This window comes from Ailuropoda melanoleuca, chromosome 2 (genome assembly GCF_002007445.2).
Source record: "Ailuropoda melanoleuca isolate Jingjing chromosome 2, ASM200744v2, whole genome shotgun sequence".
Taxonomy (NCBI): Eukaryota; Metazoa; Chordata; class Mammalia; order Carnivora; family Ursidae; genus Ailuropoda; species Ailuropoda melanoleuca.
The window spans coordinates 167,266,420-167,282,665 of record NC_048219.1 but is presented as its reverse complement, the minus strand read 5'-3'; the positions used below and the strand labels follow the sequence as shown (position 1 = coordinate 167,282,665).

General features: G+C 36.5%; 1 protein-coding gene across 7 annotated transcripts in view; it reads right to left on the bottom strand.

Moving 5' to 3' along the window:
* The window catches only part of NBEAL1 (neurobeachin like 1), a 199,956-nt gene that overhangs the window by 164,412 nt on the left and 19,298 nt on the right, over nt 1-16,246 (bottom strand). For all 7 annotated transcript variants that reach the window (XM_034654989.1, XM_019799567.2, XM_034654993.1 and 4 more), the window contains exons 3-4: nt 10,186-10,277; nt 5,534-5,695 (exon numbers count right to left, since the gene is read on the bottom strand). In XM_034654989.1, the coding sequence (XP_034510880.1) occupies nt 5,534-5,695; nt 10,186-10,277 (254 nt within the window). The remainder of the gene's footprint in view (nt 1-5,533; nt 5,696-10,185; nt 10,278-16,246) is intronic.

Below are 16,246 nucleotides of genomic sequence, written 5' to 3'. Positions count from 1 at the left end.
AGTACTAGAAGTTCTAACCAAAGCAATTAGGCAAGAAAAAGAAATAAAAAGCATCTAAATTGGAAAAGAAGAAGTAAAATTTATCTGTTTGCAAATGATATAATTTTATATGAAGAAAACTCTAAAGATTAAGCACAAACCATAAGAATTAATAAATGAATTCAGCAAAGTATTAGGATAAAAAAATCAACACACAAAAATCAACTGCATTCCTATACATAAATAATAAATAATGAAAGGATTATCATGAAGACAATTCCATTTACAATGGCATTAAGAATAAAATACTTAGGAATTAATTTAACCAAGGAAGTGAGACTTGTAAAATGAAAACTGAAAAAAATTGCTGAAAGATATTTTAAAAGACATAAATAAACATAAACGCATGTCATGTTCACAGATCAGAAGACATCTCACTGTTAAAATATCAGTACTATCCAAAGCAATCTACAGATTCAATGCAATTCCTATCAAAATCCCAATGATGTTTTTTGCAGAAACAGGAAAACCCACCCTAAATTTCATATGGAATCCCAAAGGACCCTAAGTAGCCAAAACCATTTTGAAAAAGACCAAACTGGAAGATTCACACTTTCTGATTTTCTTTCTTAGTACAAAACAACAATAATCAAAACAGTGATGTTGGCATAAACAAAGACATATAGACAAATGGAATAAAATAGCCCAGAAATAAATCCTCACATGCATGCTTTTAACAAGTCCTGACACCATTCGATGGGGAAAGGAAAGTCTTTTCAAAAAGTGATTCTGGGAAAACTGGATATCCACATGCAAAAGAATGAAGCTGGATCCTTACTTTCACCATATACAAATATTAACTAAAATGGATCGAGAAACTAAGTGTAAGACCTAAAACAATAAAACTCTTAGAAGAAAAGTACAAGAGCTTCATGACACTGGATTTGGTAATTATTTCTTGGATATGATATCAGAGGTATAGGCAACAAACGTAAAAATAGACAAACTGGACTTTATGAAAATTTTAAAATTTTGAACATCAAAAAAACACTATCAACAGAGTAAAAAGGCAACTCATAAAATGGGAGAAAATACTTGCAAATCAGACATCTGACAAGGGATTAATATTCAGAATATAGAGAGAGTTCCTAAATCTCAACATTCAAAAAACTCAACCCAATTCAAAAATGGGCAAAAGACTTGAATTGACATTTCTCCAAAGAACTACTATATGAATGGCCATTAAGCACATGAAAAGATACTTAACATCAAAAATCATTACAGAAATGCAAATCAAAACTATAATGAGGTATCCCCTCACACCCATTAGGATGATAATATTAAAAAAAAAACAACAGGGGTGCCTGGGTGGCACAGCGGTTAAGCGTCTGCCTTCGGCTCAGGGCGTGATCCTGGTGTTATGGGATCGAGCCCCACATCAGGCTCCTCCGCTATGAGCCTGCTTCTTCCTCTCCCACTCCCCCTGCTTGTGTTCTCTCTCTCGCTGGCTGTCTCTATCTCTGTCAAATAAATAAATAAAATCTTTAAAAAATAAAAATAAATAAATAAATAAATAAAAATAAAACAACAACGAACAGGGGCACCTGCATGGCTTAGTTGGTTAAGCATCCGACTCTTGATTTAGGCTCAGGTCATGTCAGGCTCCACACTGGGCATGGAGCCTGCTTAAGTTTTTCTCTCTTCCTCTCCCTTTGAGCCCCCCCTCCAAAAAAACCAAACAAAACAAAAACAAAAAAACCCAAATAAACAGAAACAACATGTGTTGGCAAGGATGTGCAGTAACTGGAACATTTGAGCACTGCTGATGGGAGTAAAATGCTGCACTCACTGCTATAAAAAACAGTATGGCAATTCCTTAAAAAATTAAAAATACAATTATCATACGAACAAGCAAGTCCACTTTTGTATAGGTACCCCAAAGAATTGAAGGTGTCTCGAAGACATATCTATACATATTCATGTTCATAACAGAATTATTTTTCTATTTATTTTTTTTCCTTGCATAAACCCTTGGCTCACGAAAGGGCTAGTGGAAATGTATCTTTTTCTGTCCTTTCCACCTTTCCCCAAGTGGCTTTTCCTTGCAAAATGCATAACATGACACGAGAGGGGAACCTGGGAGTAGGAGGCATGCCCGGGACTTAAATATAAGCTGGAGAGCAGGGCACAGGTAGGACAGGTGAGAGACAGCACAAGGGACATGGCTTCTCACATAAAGATGAAAGAAGAGCAGAAAGAAGCTGTGCTAGAGGGCAGGGGGGTGGGAGAGGTGAGCAGAGAGACCCCCAACCCTGGGTTTACACCCGCATTCCCCAGAGAAGTAGCAACAGGGCACAATGACCTCCCCTCATAGGCTCCAAGGAACAGAAGTTGGAGAATAAACCAGATGTGCTGCCTCAGGGAAAGGGAGGAAGTGCTGATGAGTGAGAGTATTGACCCAAACAACTTGAAAACTTATGCCCATGCAAAAATCTACATAAATGTTTAAAGCAGCCACACTGATAACTGCCAAAAACTGGAAGTAACCAAGACGTCCTTCATTAGGTAAATGAATACACAAACTGTGGTACATCCATAAACTGAGTATTATTATTCACTGATAAAAAGATACACACTATCGAACCACATAAAATCATGCAAGAACCTTAAATCTATATTGATAAGTTAAAGAAGTCAGTCTGAAAATGGTACATGCTGTATGATTTCACACATATGACATTGAGAAAAGCAACACTATACATAAAAAAAAATCAGTGGTTGTCAGAGGTTGGGCATGACAGGAGAGAAATGAATAGATGGAGCACAGGGCATTTTTACGGTGATGAAATTATTCTCTAAGACATTATAATGGTAGATACATGACAGTATGCATTTGTCAAAACTCATAGAATCGTACAACACAAATAGTTAACTCTAATGTACTCTACAGACTTTTGTTAATGATATACCAATACCTGCTCATCAATTTTAACAAAGGTACCAACCTAATGCAAAATGTTAATAACAGGGGAACTGCGAGGAAGGAGAAGGAGCACATAAGAACTCTGTACTTTTTCCAAATTTTTTAAATAAAACTAAACTGTTATACAACATAAAACCTATTAAAAAATTTTAAAGGAATTTTTTTTAAAAAGTGAGGTCTCTGTAAATAGAAACATGTTCTGTGTTTGGCAGCTATTAAACATTAAATTTAAAATAAAATAAACATTAAATTTATCATCAGAGATTATCTCCTAGTAAGAAAAAATTCAACCAAAAGATGTGTTGGAACATTCCAGTACTTGCCTATAATGATCAAGAGCTAGGGACGCCTAGGTGGCTCAGTTAGTTGGGCTTCCAAATCTTGATTTCAGCTCAGGTCGTGGTCTCGGGGTCATGAGATCGAGCCCTGTGTCAGGGTGCTCAGCTTTAAGCCTGCTTGGGATTCTCTCTCCCCTCTGCCCCTCCCCCTAATTACGTGCACACACCCACGCTCTCTCCAAGATAAATAAATGAAAATTTTAAAAAAGAGCTAAACATACTAGATTTTTTTTTTAAGATTTTATTTATTTGAGCGAGAGTGAGAGAGAGAGAGAGCGAGCACTAGTGGGTGGGAGGGGAGAGGGAGAAGCAGACTCTCTGCTGAGCAGGAAGTCCGACACAGGGCTCCATCCTAGGATCCCGGGATCATGATGTGAACAGAAGCAGACGCTTAAACAAATGAGCCACTCAGGTACCCCTAAACATACTGGATTTAAAACAGTTATTTATCTATAGGGTTTCTGATTTCTATAAAACTGTACTAAGTAGTTAACAGGACAACATATAGCAGATCAACAGACCAACTCATGTTTTACTGCCTAAATAAACCCTTTTTCCTTCAACCCTTTAATTCTTTTTTTTTTTTTTAAGATTTTATTTATTTATTTGACAGAGAGAGAGACAGCCAGCGAGAGAGGGAACACAAGCAGGGGGAGTGGGAGAGGAAGAAGCAGGCTCCTAGTGGAGGAGCCCGATGTGGGGCTCAATCCCAGAGCACCGGGATCATGCCCTGAGCAGAAGGCAGACGCTTAACAACTGTGCCCCCCAGGCACCCCAACCCTTTAATTCTTGTATTATTTTTCTAAATTTTAGGGATGATAAAGAGCACAAAATCAGAAAAGTGTCTATAGTTTTGGGTGAGCCTAAATTAGGGGAGAAACATTTTAGCAATTATTACTCAATCTTTCCATGATTCCTGCAATCATATACAATAGGCAACTGAGTGAAAAGTAAATAAATGCACAGTAAATTAAGTCTGTTTGTCTACCAAGTAACTCTAAAATATTTATTAAAAAAATAGTATATATTATAGGAAATGGCTTCCAAAAAGAAGATAGACTTTAAAGAGGAATAAAATGCCCCTAATCCAATGGTTCTTAAATTTGTATATGCAGGTTAGTGTGGAATTCATGAAAAATTAGAATGCTTGAGCCCTTTGGAGTCAGAATTTTCATAAGTCTCAAGCTCTGCATTCCCATTAAGCTTCCCAGTTGATACTTAGGCACACCAAAATTTAAGTACCACAGACCTAATCATCTATAAACCTGGAAATATAAGCTGCAGAATAAGTATACTTTCTTTGGAAAAATTATAAAATGAAAGATTAGAAAAATACATTTCACAAATGATAATGCATAGTAGTAAAAATGTATATATATTTATAGGTTGAGGACCACATAGAAAATACTGGTGTGACAAATTCTTGGTTAGGTAAAAACTTCGTCACTGTCTTTACAGTAATTTTTCTTTTTTTAAATCTTGGCTGAATCTCTCTATAACTAGGCATGATAACTAAAGGCTTTCCAATAGAGATGCCTGGCTAGCTCAGTCGGTAGAGCATGAAACTCCTGATCAGGGTCATGAGTTTTAGCCCTACGTTCAGCATGGAGCCTATTTTAAATAAAGAAATAAAACATTAAATAAACAAATAAATGAAAAGCTTTCCAATATAATAACAAATCACAAGCCTTTCAAAAAAGGTACACTCAAGGGGCCACCTGGGTGGCTCAGTCAGTTAAATGTCTGCCTTTGGGTCAGGTCCTGGGATCTAGCCCCGAGTTGGGCTCCCCAGTCAGGGGGAGTCTGCTCCTCCCTCTCCCTCTGCCTTTCCCCCTACCTATGCTCCCTCTCTCTCTAATAAAAATAAATAAAATCTTTAAAAAAAAAAAAAGGTGCACTCAGTCTTTAAAGCTCCATATGAACAACAAACAGCATTAATAATCAATAAATGCATTGCTATTTTGATAGTTTGTTGTTGATTTTTTTTTAAAGATTTTATTTATTTATTGGACAGAGATAGAGACAGCCAGCGAGAGAGGGAACACAAGCAGGAGGAGTGGGAGAGGAAGAAGCAGGCTCATAGCAGAAGAGCCTGATGTGGGGCTCGATCCCTTAACGCCGGGATCACGCCCTGAGCCGAAGGCAGGCGCTTAACCGCTGTGCCACCCAGGTGCCCCAATATTTTGATAGTTTTTAAAAACATATAACTAGTTTATTTGTTTGTACCAGATACCTGCAAAGAATAATGAAGAACTTGACAAGCAAAATTGACAAAGCTTGCTGTTGTTCCTCTAACCCATCCGCCATTTTCTGAACACACTGTAGTAGCTGGATCCTTAAAACCTGCAGAATATTATCAGGAAGTAGAGATATTCCTGGAGGCACATCATCTACCCTATAAGGGGGGAAAATAAGAAGGGTGATTAAGTACAGGAAGAAAATCTTCAGCACTTTAAAGGAATTGCATTTTCACCTCAAATCCTAAAGAAACTCTTTTATTCCAGATGCTCTGTGCCTTCTCTGCAAGGCACCACCAGATCGTCAGTGTGACACTTTAGAAGAGTAGCAGAGCTCAGTAGTTAGTCTTACTTCAGAAGAACCTTACTGAAAAGAGGGAGAGTTAGAGACAGAATCTATTTAATAGCTTCAGTTGTGCTATTTTCAAAGAAAATAGTTAGAATTAGTTCACTTTCTGCTCAGAAATAAAACAGGTGTGTATATGTAGGTTGGTATACCATTTCTAAAAGGAACAATAACTAGCAAATAAAAATGTAGTACCCATAACTAGTTTAATATCTGTCAACTGTTTTACTAAATAAACAATATTCACCTACCTATAGGCTTCCCAAGCCACGTGGTCAGAAGAGGGGAGAAGATAACCAGCAAAAGGAAAGGAGAAAGATAAATAGGTGAATGGGAAACCCTAAGCATGAATATTAATAAATTTTTTTAAAGTAATTCATCAATATTTTGTGACAACCAGTTTCTGGGTAAGAAGATGATCTGGTTCTTTAAGGACAAAAGCCAACAACAGATGTGACTGGCTACTTTCTCTTATAATACAATTATCCCAGAATCAAAGTGAGAACACCTGTGTTATTAAGTTCCACCTCTATACTATAAAGCACACCATTTAATCTCCGAAGTACCCTAATCTATAAAATTGTAGTATCATCTGCCCTATTTCACAGGGTTCTGAAACCAAAAAGTAAATACGCATTTTTAACAATGAAATATGTAAAGAACTATAAAAATGTAATTAAATACACTATCACTAAAGCCTACAAATCTTTTCATAAAGTCACCAAATACTAATTTTCCTATCTCTATTAAGAAAAATACCCAATCACAAAAGGAGCACCAAGATAAGCTCCTATGATTAAATTACAATCAAACTTTAGCCTTTTCTTCAGATAATGCTTAATATGAAGATTTACCATTATTTTTACACTGAGTTTAAAGCTATTTCATTCACTGTAGACAGAAAAATTTGAAGCATGTTACCAGTAGTTATATAAATATATACGATAAATACTTTTAGCCTCTTCCAGAACAATCCCACAAAATAAAGGGCCTTATAAAATAAACACCTGACTTCAATTACATAGAAATCACAAAGCACATTACCAAGGTTGTGGAATTCTATAACCAAGCCACAAAAATACATGTTTCATTTTAGCCTGGGTACCACTTCACTTGTAGTTTGGATTCTTTCATTCTCTTTTATAGATGGTACCAGAAAAACCCTCATTTTTATATATACTTTTTTCCTGCTAAAAAGAGGTGATGAGAAAAACCACAGTAACGTCAAAATAATATTTAAACTTAAATATAACTGATTTTCCAGACTAAGCTAAACTATTCCTACTCACTTTCCCAAAAACATAAGTCAACAAGAAAGAAACATTAGATTTCCCAATATTCAATCCTAGTTAAAGGATTAGTTCCCTTTTTCCTTAGTGGTCCCATTCTCTATTTGCATTTTTAAAAATTTTACTAGACAGAAAAAAATTAACTTCTAAAAAAGAAATCTACTGTTGTAGACTTGTAGAAATCTATATGCTCATTATAAAACTGGGGTTTAATTAGAACATGACATGTAGATAAAGTTGAAAGTTTTGGCCATGTTCCTAATGTGATGAGGATTTAAGAATTTGGGAGCATTTTCTCATCATTAGGAATTTACTGCCCCCAAATTCTAAGCTCCTTTTGCTGAAATTTCCCAATCCCCAGAAATCTGTTCCACTCCTCTGTTTGGCTACTGCATGTCTATATTAAACAGCTACCCATTGTTGTCTCCATCTAACACAGGAAGAAGTCCAGCTTAACCTATAAGGCTTTAAATTCTGGTAAAAGCATTCCTTGCCTTGCATTATGAATTCTCTAACTTAGAAGTTTTATCAAGTAAGTTTAATTTAAATAAGGATTATCGGGGCGCCTGGGTTGCTTGGCTGTTAAGCATCTGACTTCGGCTCAGGGTGTGATCCTAGAGTCTTGGGATCAAGCCCCACATCGGGCTCCCTGCTCCACTGGGAGCCTGCTTCTTCCCCTCGCACTCCCCCTGCTTGTGTTCCCTCTCTCGCTAGCTGTCTCTCTCTCTCTGTTAAATAAATAAATAAAATCTTTAAAAAATAAAAAAATAAAAATAAATGAGGATTATCTGTGAGTTTCTTATCTTTAAGGTGAACTGACTAGTTTTATGCATCTTGCACATCGTATTCGCTTGAAAAACTGAAGGTTTTTTATTAGTAAAATATAATTTATGATTTAGTTTTCTGTCAGATATGAAATAAATTTTAAATAAACCAGCTAAACCATGAATAAAGCAATATTCTGGCATTCCTCATCTTATTTTAAATATAGTGGCAATATAAGTCTACATAATGTTTTTAGAAATGACCTCCCAAGAAAGGAGATGCAATGTATAACAAGTGCGTCTTACAAACTTTAAAGACTTAATTTCAATATTCCAAGTATTCAAAGGCCCAAATCCTGACTCCATAAAATCTTTAGGGTCATGATTTAAAATGAGCCGCAGATTATTAAAATAAAAGCACTTCTGGGGCGCCTGGGTGGCACAGCGGTTAAGCGTCTGCCTTCGGCTCAGGGAGTGATCCCGGCGTTACGGGATCGAGCCCCACATCAGGCTCCTCCGCTATGAGCCTGCTTCTTCCTCTCCCACTCCCCCTGCTTGTGTTCCCTCTCTCGCTGGCTGTCTCTATCTCTGTCGAATAAATAAATAAAATCTTTAAAAAAATAAAATAAAATAAAATAAAAGCACTTCTAAGCACAAACCACAAGGATACTCTTTTATGAGTAAAAATCAATAGTATGTAATCTTATTTTGAGTTCAAGATTTAATACTCTTCAACCTTTACAAACCTGTTACAAATCATCTAACAAAGAACTCTGAAACTATATTTATAAATAATGAACCACTAATGCTTTCTGAGCATTAAAGCACAAAGTTCAATGTCTTGGTGCAAAGTTCTAATGATTTCCTCTCTGAATTATTAAAACTGCCTCTTAACTGTGCTTCTTGCCTTCAGTCTCAACCCTTTCCAGTTCAACCTCCTAATGTTACCATAGGGACTTTTATAAAACAAACTTGATCATGACACTCTCATGCAGAAAATTCTTTAGCAGAGCCTTCCATCTTCCATAACAAAAAATCAAAGTCCATTAGCAAAGCATGCATGTCCTTTCATGATCTGGCTTCTGATTCTCCAGACTCAATTCACCCAAACCCACTCTCACTGCCTACCTCCATCCCTAAACTGCAAACGCTTTCCTCCTTGAAGATTTTTAATTCTCTAAATATTCTTTCTCATCATCAACTACCACCCATTTCTCCCCTTCCATCTCAATATATTTCTATAAATGGAGTTCCTCTTGTGACTGAAAGTGTCTAGTGTCTCCTCATTTCTCCAGCTTTTTACTCCAGCCAACCTAACCTGTCTTACCTGAGTAACAACTACGAGGTCTTCAAGATGGCTTGAGAAAAAAGTAAAAACTTTAAAAACTTTATCTGCAAAGTGGGCCTGGGAACTGTGAATGGAGAAGGTGGTAGGCACTTTCACTTGCACTTTTCCACTAAAATTTGAATTTTCCTTCCATTTTATGACTTTTAAATCTAGATTTGAAAAATCTGAATACTTCACCTCCTCTAAGATATTTTCAAAGGCCCTACTCTGTAATAAAACCATAATTTTAAGTACAGTGCTTTCAGTGAGTTCTATGAGTCTAACTAATTACTCAACCTAAGGGAGTCATGAAAACTTTCAAATTTATATCCGGTTGGTCAGAGGTATGGGTGGCTCCCAAGACTTGCAACTGGTGTCTGAAGTGAGGGCAGTCTTATTGAGGACTTTGCACGTAATTTGTGGGATCTGCCACTAACTCCAGGTAGTTAGTGTTAGAAATGAAGTGAATTACAGGACACCCAGTTGTTAGTAGTTCACCAATGCAGTCCTCTCTACTTCTAGAAGCAAAGTTTCATATTAGCAGGAAAGCCTGCTGTGATCAATTAAGAAAGTCTGCCAGAAGAGCAGGGTTATGTGGGAATATCATTTATGTCACATCAACTGCCATCCTTTTAATGGGTCATCAATGAAGTCTTTGTACCTCAAATTAACAAACTTATCTAAGGATAAGAAACTGGTTGTTTTTTTTTTTTAAAGATTTTATTTATTTATTCAACAGAGATAGAGACAGCCAGTGAGAGAGGGAACACAAGCAGGGGGGGTGGGAGAGGAAGAAGCAGGCTCATAGCGGAGGAGCCTGATATGGGGCTCGATCCCACAATGCCGGGATCACGCCCTGAGCTGAAGGCAGATGCTTAACCGCTGTGCCACCCAGGCACCCCAAGAAATTGTTTCTACATACCTGGTAGGCAGCTTTTCAAAGTCAACATCTAAGAATTGTTCATAGCTAGAAACAAAATTGTCCAACCAGAGCTTCAGGTAATCAGGATCTTTCTGAAATAAGAAAACCAATATTAAGTATACCTATCAGAAACAAAACAAAAACAAAAACATGCTTTCATTTCTATAAGCAGATATGAAGCAATAATATGAAACCTCTTAAGTGATCTTCATGAAAACATATGTGCTATTTTAAAATGTCTATGAAATGTAAGGGTGCCTGAGTGCCTCAGTTGTTTTAAGCATCTGCCTTCGGCTCAGGTCATAATCTTAGGGTCCTGGCACTGAGCCCCGCATCCAGCTCCTGCCCAGCAGGGAGTCTGCTTCTTCCTCTCCCTCAGTCCTTCCCCCCTCTCATGCTCTCTAACAAAATAAATAAAATCTTAAAAAAAAGGCCATTAAGTATAGTGAACCCTCAAACGGCTTACCATGTCACTCACACAAAGAATTATAGTCTTAACAATGTCCTATACGATTCTAAACAATTTGCCCTCCCCTCTCTCTCTGACCTTATCCACTATTACCCACTACAACCCTGGCTTCCTGGCTGTTACTGGGACATGCCAAACATATTCCCACCTTAACGCCTTTCAAAAGCTGTTTTCTCTACCCAGAAGACTCTTCCCCTTGATAGATGAATGGCTAACTCCCTCATCTTCTTCAAGTCATTCCTTAAACAACATTCTCAAAAAAAGCCTACGTTTACCACCCTTTCTTAAAACTGCAAATCTTCTTACTAACATTTACCTGACCCTATTCTGTTTCCCCACCCTGTGGTGCTTTCTCACCGTCTATCAAACTGTGTCATTTACTTAGTTATTAATTTATTGTCATTTCCCCTAGAATGTAAGCTTCACAGGTGCAAGGCCTTTCTAAGGGCTTACCACGAGTGGCTTCTTTTTGTTTACTAATAGATACTAAGTGCCTAACCAGGGCTTGGCACTGAGCAGGCGCTCAGTAAATATTTATTTAATGAATTAGCGAGAAATACAAGATGCATAAATAAAATAAAATCAGAGATAGATCACTAACCTAAACATAAAAACTAAAATTAAACTCTTCTAGAAGAAAATATAGGAGATATACCTTTATAGGAAATATACCCTTGCAACCTTGGGGTAGACAGAGATTTCTTGGCAAGCACACTAAAAATCATGAACCAAAAAAATAATGATAATAAAAAGTCTTAATCAAAATTAAAATCATCTATCCACCAAAAGACACCATTAAGAAAATGAAAAGGCAAGGCATATATCAGCTGAAAATATTCTTAATACATATATTTGACAAAGAACTTATACCAAGCATATACAGAGAAATCCTAAAAATCAATACCAAAAGGACAGCAACTCAATTTAAAAATGGGCAAAGGGCAGACACGTCACAGAAAGGGATACAGGAATGACCAATGTGTGAAAGCATGCTTAGCTCTCCAGAAAAAAGCAAATAAAAATCAAATGGAATACCCATTACACACTCACTAGAATAGCCAAAACTAAAAAACCTGACCATTCCAAGTGTTGGAGAAGATGTGGAGCAACTAGAACTCACACTTCCGGTAGGAGTATAAAATGGATAATCATTTAGAAAATAGTTTGGCAGTTTCTTTTAATGTTAAACATAGACATACTACATGGCCCTTCCTTGAGAAAGGGAAAAACACAGAACTACAAAAATGTACAAAGGTGTTCACAGAAGATTTATTTTTAATAGGCAAAAACTAGAAATGATCCAAAATTCCATCAACCTGTTCACTGACAAAGAAATTGTGGTATACTCATACAATGGAATGCTATTCAGGAATAACACTGAATAAACTGTTGATACAACACAAGCAGAAATTTCAAAAACATAACTGAACAAGAAATTCCAGGCATTAAAGTGTATACACTGTATGATTTCATTTACACAAAGTCCTAGAGCAGGTTATAGTGACAAAAATTAGATTACTGGCTGTCTTTCAGCGGATTGACTACAAACGGACACAAAGGAAACATTTCTAGGTGATAGAAATTTTCTAATTTATTATATAGTACTTACACAAATGTTTGCCTATATCAAAACACGAAATTTGACACTTAAAATGTGTGCATTTTACGGTAAGTCACATCTCAAAGCTTATTTGAAATAAAATGATTCCTCAGAAATGTCTTTTAAATATAAATTGCATCATTAAAAATGATGTTCAAATTTATTTCCTTCCTCTCCTTAACCCTTCTTTACTGCAGTCAATTTCAACAATACTCAGAAATTTTACTTAGTCATTAAATATTATTGGTTAGGCACTGCACTTGGATAAAGAGAACTCAAGTAATTTATTTCCCTAAAATAAAAGCATTACACTACGAATCAGAATTGCTAAAAGAATGTTTCCAGAATGTACAGAGACTGCTGACCTTTTGTGCATTTGTTTTTTCTATTAATATACTGTTCCAAAATCAGACTGTAAACTGCCACTATCTACATCATCACTGAGAAATAAGATGGAAATATTTTCAGAAAAAGATTTCTCATGTGAGAAATTTTCTCAAGGATTCCATTACTTGCAATTTTCATTTCCACTAGCACATTATTCATTTATTCATTTACTCATTTATCCACTCAGAATAGGAATCCAGAAATAAAAGTAGCTGGAGTTTTCCTTATCATTTTTGCTTTTAATAGAGCATAGGATTATCTCTCTGTAAAAAAATTAGATACAAAACAGTCTCATAACACCATAAAGAATTAATGCATTTCTCCTTGTAGTTTATTTAGGAACTCCACAGTATCCAGTTCAAAGTCTAAAGGTCAGGGTTACCAAGTGGTTGGCAGGTACAAGGTTCTCCTAGGAAACTGAACAACTAGAAGGAAAGAAATGGTACTTAAATCTGGAAATGTTTCATTAAGAAGAAAAGCAGTTGCAGTTTTTTGAGCATATGAGTACTACAGCAGGCATTTTAAAATAATATGTATCATTCCATTTACTCCTTACTCCTATCCAGAGGTTTCCCTATTTTGTAGGTTAGAAAAGGGATATTCCAGAACTGATAGTGCTTGGATTAAAATGTAAGATATATGAATCCAATTGTGCTCCTTCTACTACACTATACTGTCTTTGAACTATGAGCACAGCTTTAGTGAGCAAATAGAGGAAAAGAGTTATCAGGGGGCGCCTGGGTGGCACAGCAGTTAAGTGTCTGCCTTCGGCTCAGGGCGTGATCCCGGCGTTATGGGATCGAGCCCCACGTCAGGCTCCTCTGCTATGGGCCTGCTTCTTCCTCTCCCTCTCCCCCTGCTTGTGTTCCCTCTCTCGCTGGCTGTCTCTATCTCTGTCGAATAAATAAATAAAATCTTTAAAAAAAAAAAAAAAGAGTTATCAGGGTCAGTAAACTCAGGCCATACACAATTTTAACAGACAAAACAGCCACATCCTACACAGCCTGACAAAATTCTCAGAGAATCTACACTTTACTGCCAAAAGCCATAAAAAGAAAGATCTCCACGTACCCAGAAACCATATTAATTAAATCTCAAGTTCAGCCACTTTCATGGTTAAGAGGTTGGTATACTGAAACACCACAGTATGATCTATCTTTCCATTTGTACACTATTAACATAACACACAAATGTATTATGTGCTTCAGGAGCACCGGAGCCAAATTACATGAACTCTTAATACCTGCTTTGCCACTTTCTTGAACAAGTCATCCTATGTTTGCCTATCAGTTTTTTCCTCTATAAAAATGAATATAATGACAGTACCTTTCTTACAGGGCTATTATAAAAATTACTCTATGTCAAGGGTTTAGAATAATTCCTAGCACGGAGTATATGCTCAAGTATTAATATTATTTTTATAACCTACTATGTGCCAAAATTAGGAAACTCCCATAAAACAGGAATAATATATGCAACAAACATATTTAAATATTTCATGATCCCCCTTGCCATATGATTTTAATTGTATTCTTTTCTTTTTAAATCTCTTTGCATTTACTCTCTGTGTGACTTTGGCCAGGTTACTTGACTTCTCCAATCTGTTCTCCATCTACATTATTTCCTGCCTCATAGGGTATTGAGAGCACTAAATGAGATAATACATGTAAGACATTCAACAATGCCTGTCATTTAGCAATTATCAAAACATGCTGGTTACCATTATTAAAATATAGACTCTGCCATCAAGTTGGTCATGATTCAATGTAATAAAATAAGCACTTATGAAATAATTACAAAATCAACTTTATTGATTTTGCACTCAAATATTCATCCAATCATCTGCCATTGTTTAAAACAGTCTTTCATTTGAACTGTTATATAGTTCTCTACTGGTCTTTATAGCTTCAATTTCTCCTCCCTATACATAGCTACTAATGGGATTTGTTAAATTTAAATCTAATCATTTCTTCCTCCTGTTGAAATACCTTCAAAGGCCCCCATTACCACAGGATGAAGTTGTACTGGACTGTGTTGGACCACTGTATTGGACAGTGTTTAAACAGCACAGAGATGTGCTGTCCAATACAGTGGCCACTAGCCAAATGTGATTATTTAAAATTACATTAATGCACAGAAGGCTTTTACCTTCTCTTAACACCCACTTCCCTGTTGGGAGGCTTTAGTGGGAAATGGAATTAAGAGATCCATACAGGGGCGCCTGGGTGACTCAGTCGTTAAGTGTCTGCCTTTGGCTTAGGGCATGATCCCAGGGTCCTGGGATGGAGCCCTGCTCAGCGGGAAGCCTGCTTCTCCCTCTCCCACTCCCCCTGCTGGTGTTCCCTCTCTCGCTGTGTCTCCCTCTGTCCAATAAATAAATAAAATCTTAAAAAAAAAAGAAAGAAAAGAAAAAGAGATCCATACAATGTCACCTAGTTCTTAAGGGGTGGGGTTACAGGTAAGAATAGGGGAACACCTTACTTCCTCCATGCAATGATATTTGGGATGTAGTATTCCTTCAAGTTTTAAAACTATAAACTTTTAAATACATATACATATTTCAACTAATATTGGGCAGTTCCCAACTTACATATGAGTTACATTTATAAAAGTTCATTTAAGTCAGTTATATTTATAATATAGTTTCTAATTCCTACCAAAAGAAGATAAATCTCCCCTCAAAAACCCCATAATCTTATCCTCAAAGTACCCATTGTTCAATAGAAGAGAGGCATAAACAACTGAATGTACAACAGCATAAGAAATAAAGCAGTCATAAAAAGTACTGAAATAATAAAAAAGGGGGAGCCTGGCTGGCTCAGTCGGTAGAGTATGCAACTCTTAATCTTGGGGCTGTGAGTTCAAGCCTCACGTTGGAGGTGGGCTTTATTTTCCTTAAAAATAAAATCTTAAAAAAAAAAGAAAGAAAGTTATTTCTGTCAAAACCAGAAATAACTGAGGAGCAGAAGCACTTAAAAGTTTTCATAGATCATCATAAGCAGATAACACCCAAGGAGGGAAGAGGGGAATTCCAGACAGAAAATAAGCAAGATATTTTCAAAGATGTGAAATACTTGGTCCTGTTACATAAATAGATAAACCTGGAAAAGTCAGCATTTCCTGAGCAAGTACTTAGGGACTGTTTACCTGGATGACAAGAAGTATGATGTGAAGTTAGAGAAAAAAGAAGAGAAGGAAGGATGACTGTGCTTAATCAAGTTTGAGAAGCACTAGTTAGGAAAGGTTAAATGAGATTTTAACAATATATTACTTTTAAGATGAAAAATGCCTTCTGAATGGCACTGGAAGTGGTGGTTATAATGTGAAATTTTCAAAACATATATAATCACAAACCTTATCTTCCTGACTCAATTTCATTAATTTTATCAAAGGAACAACTTTTTATTTGGTTGATCTTTCCATTATGTTTATTAATTTCTGCTCTTTCTTAAAAAGCATTTTATTAGTAATCAGAAGGGATTGGAATGAAGCATGAGACTATGGACTCAGAAACAAACTCAGGGCTTCAGAGGGGAGGGGGCTGGGGGAATTGGATAGGCTGGTGATGGGTAGTAAGGAGGGCACGTATTGCATGGTGCACTGGG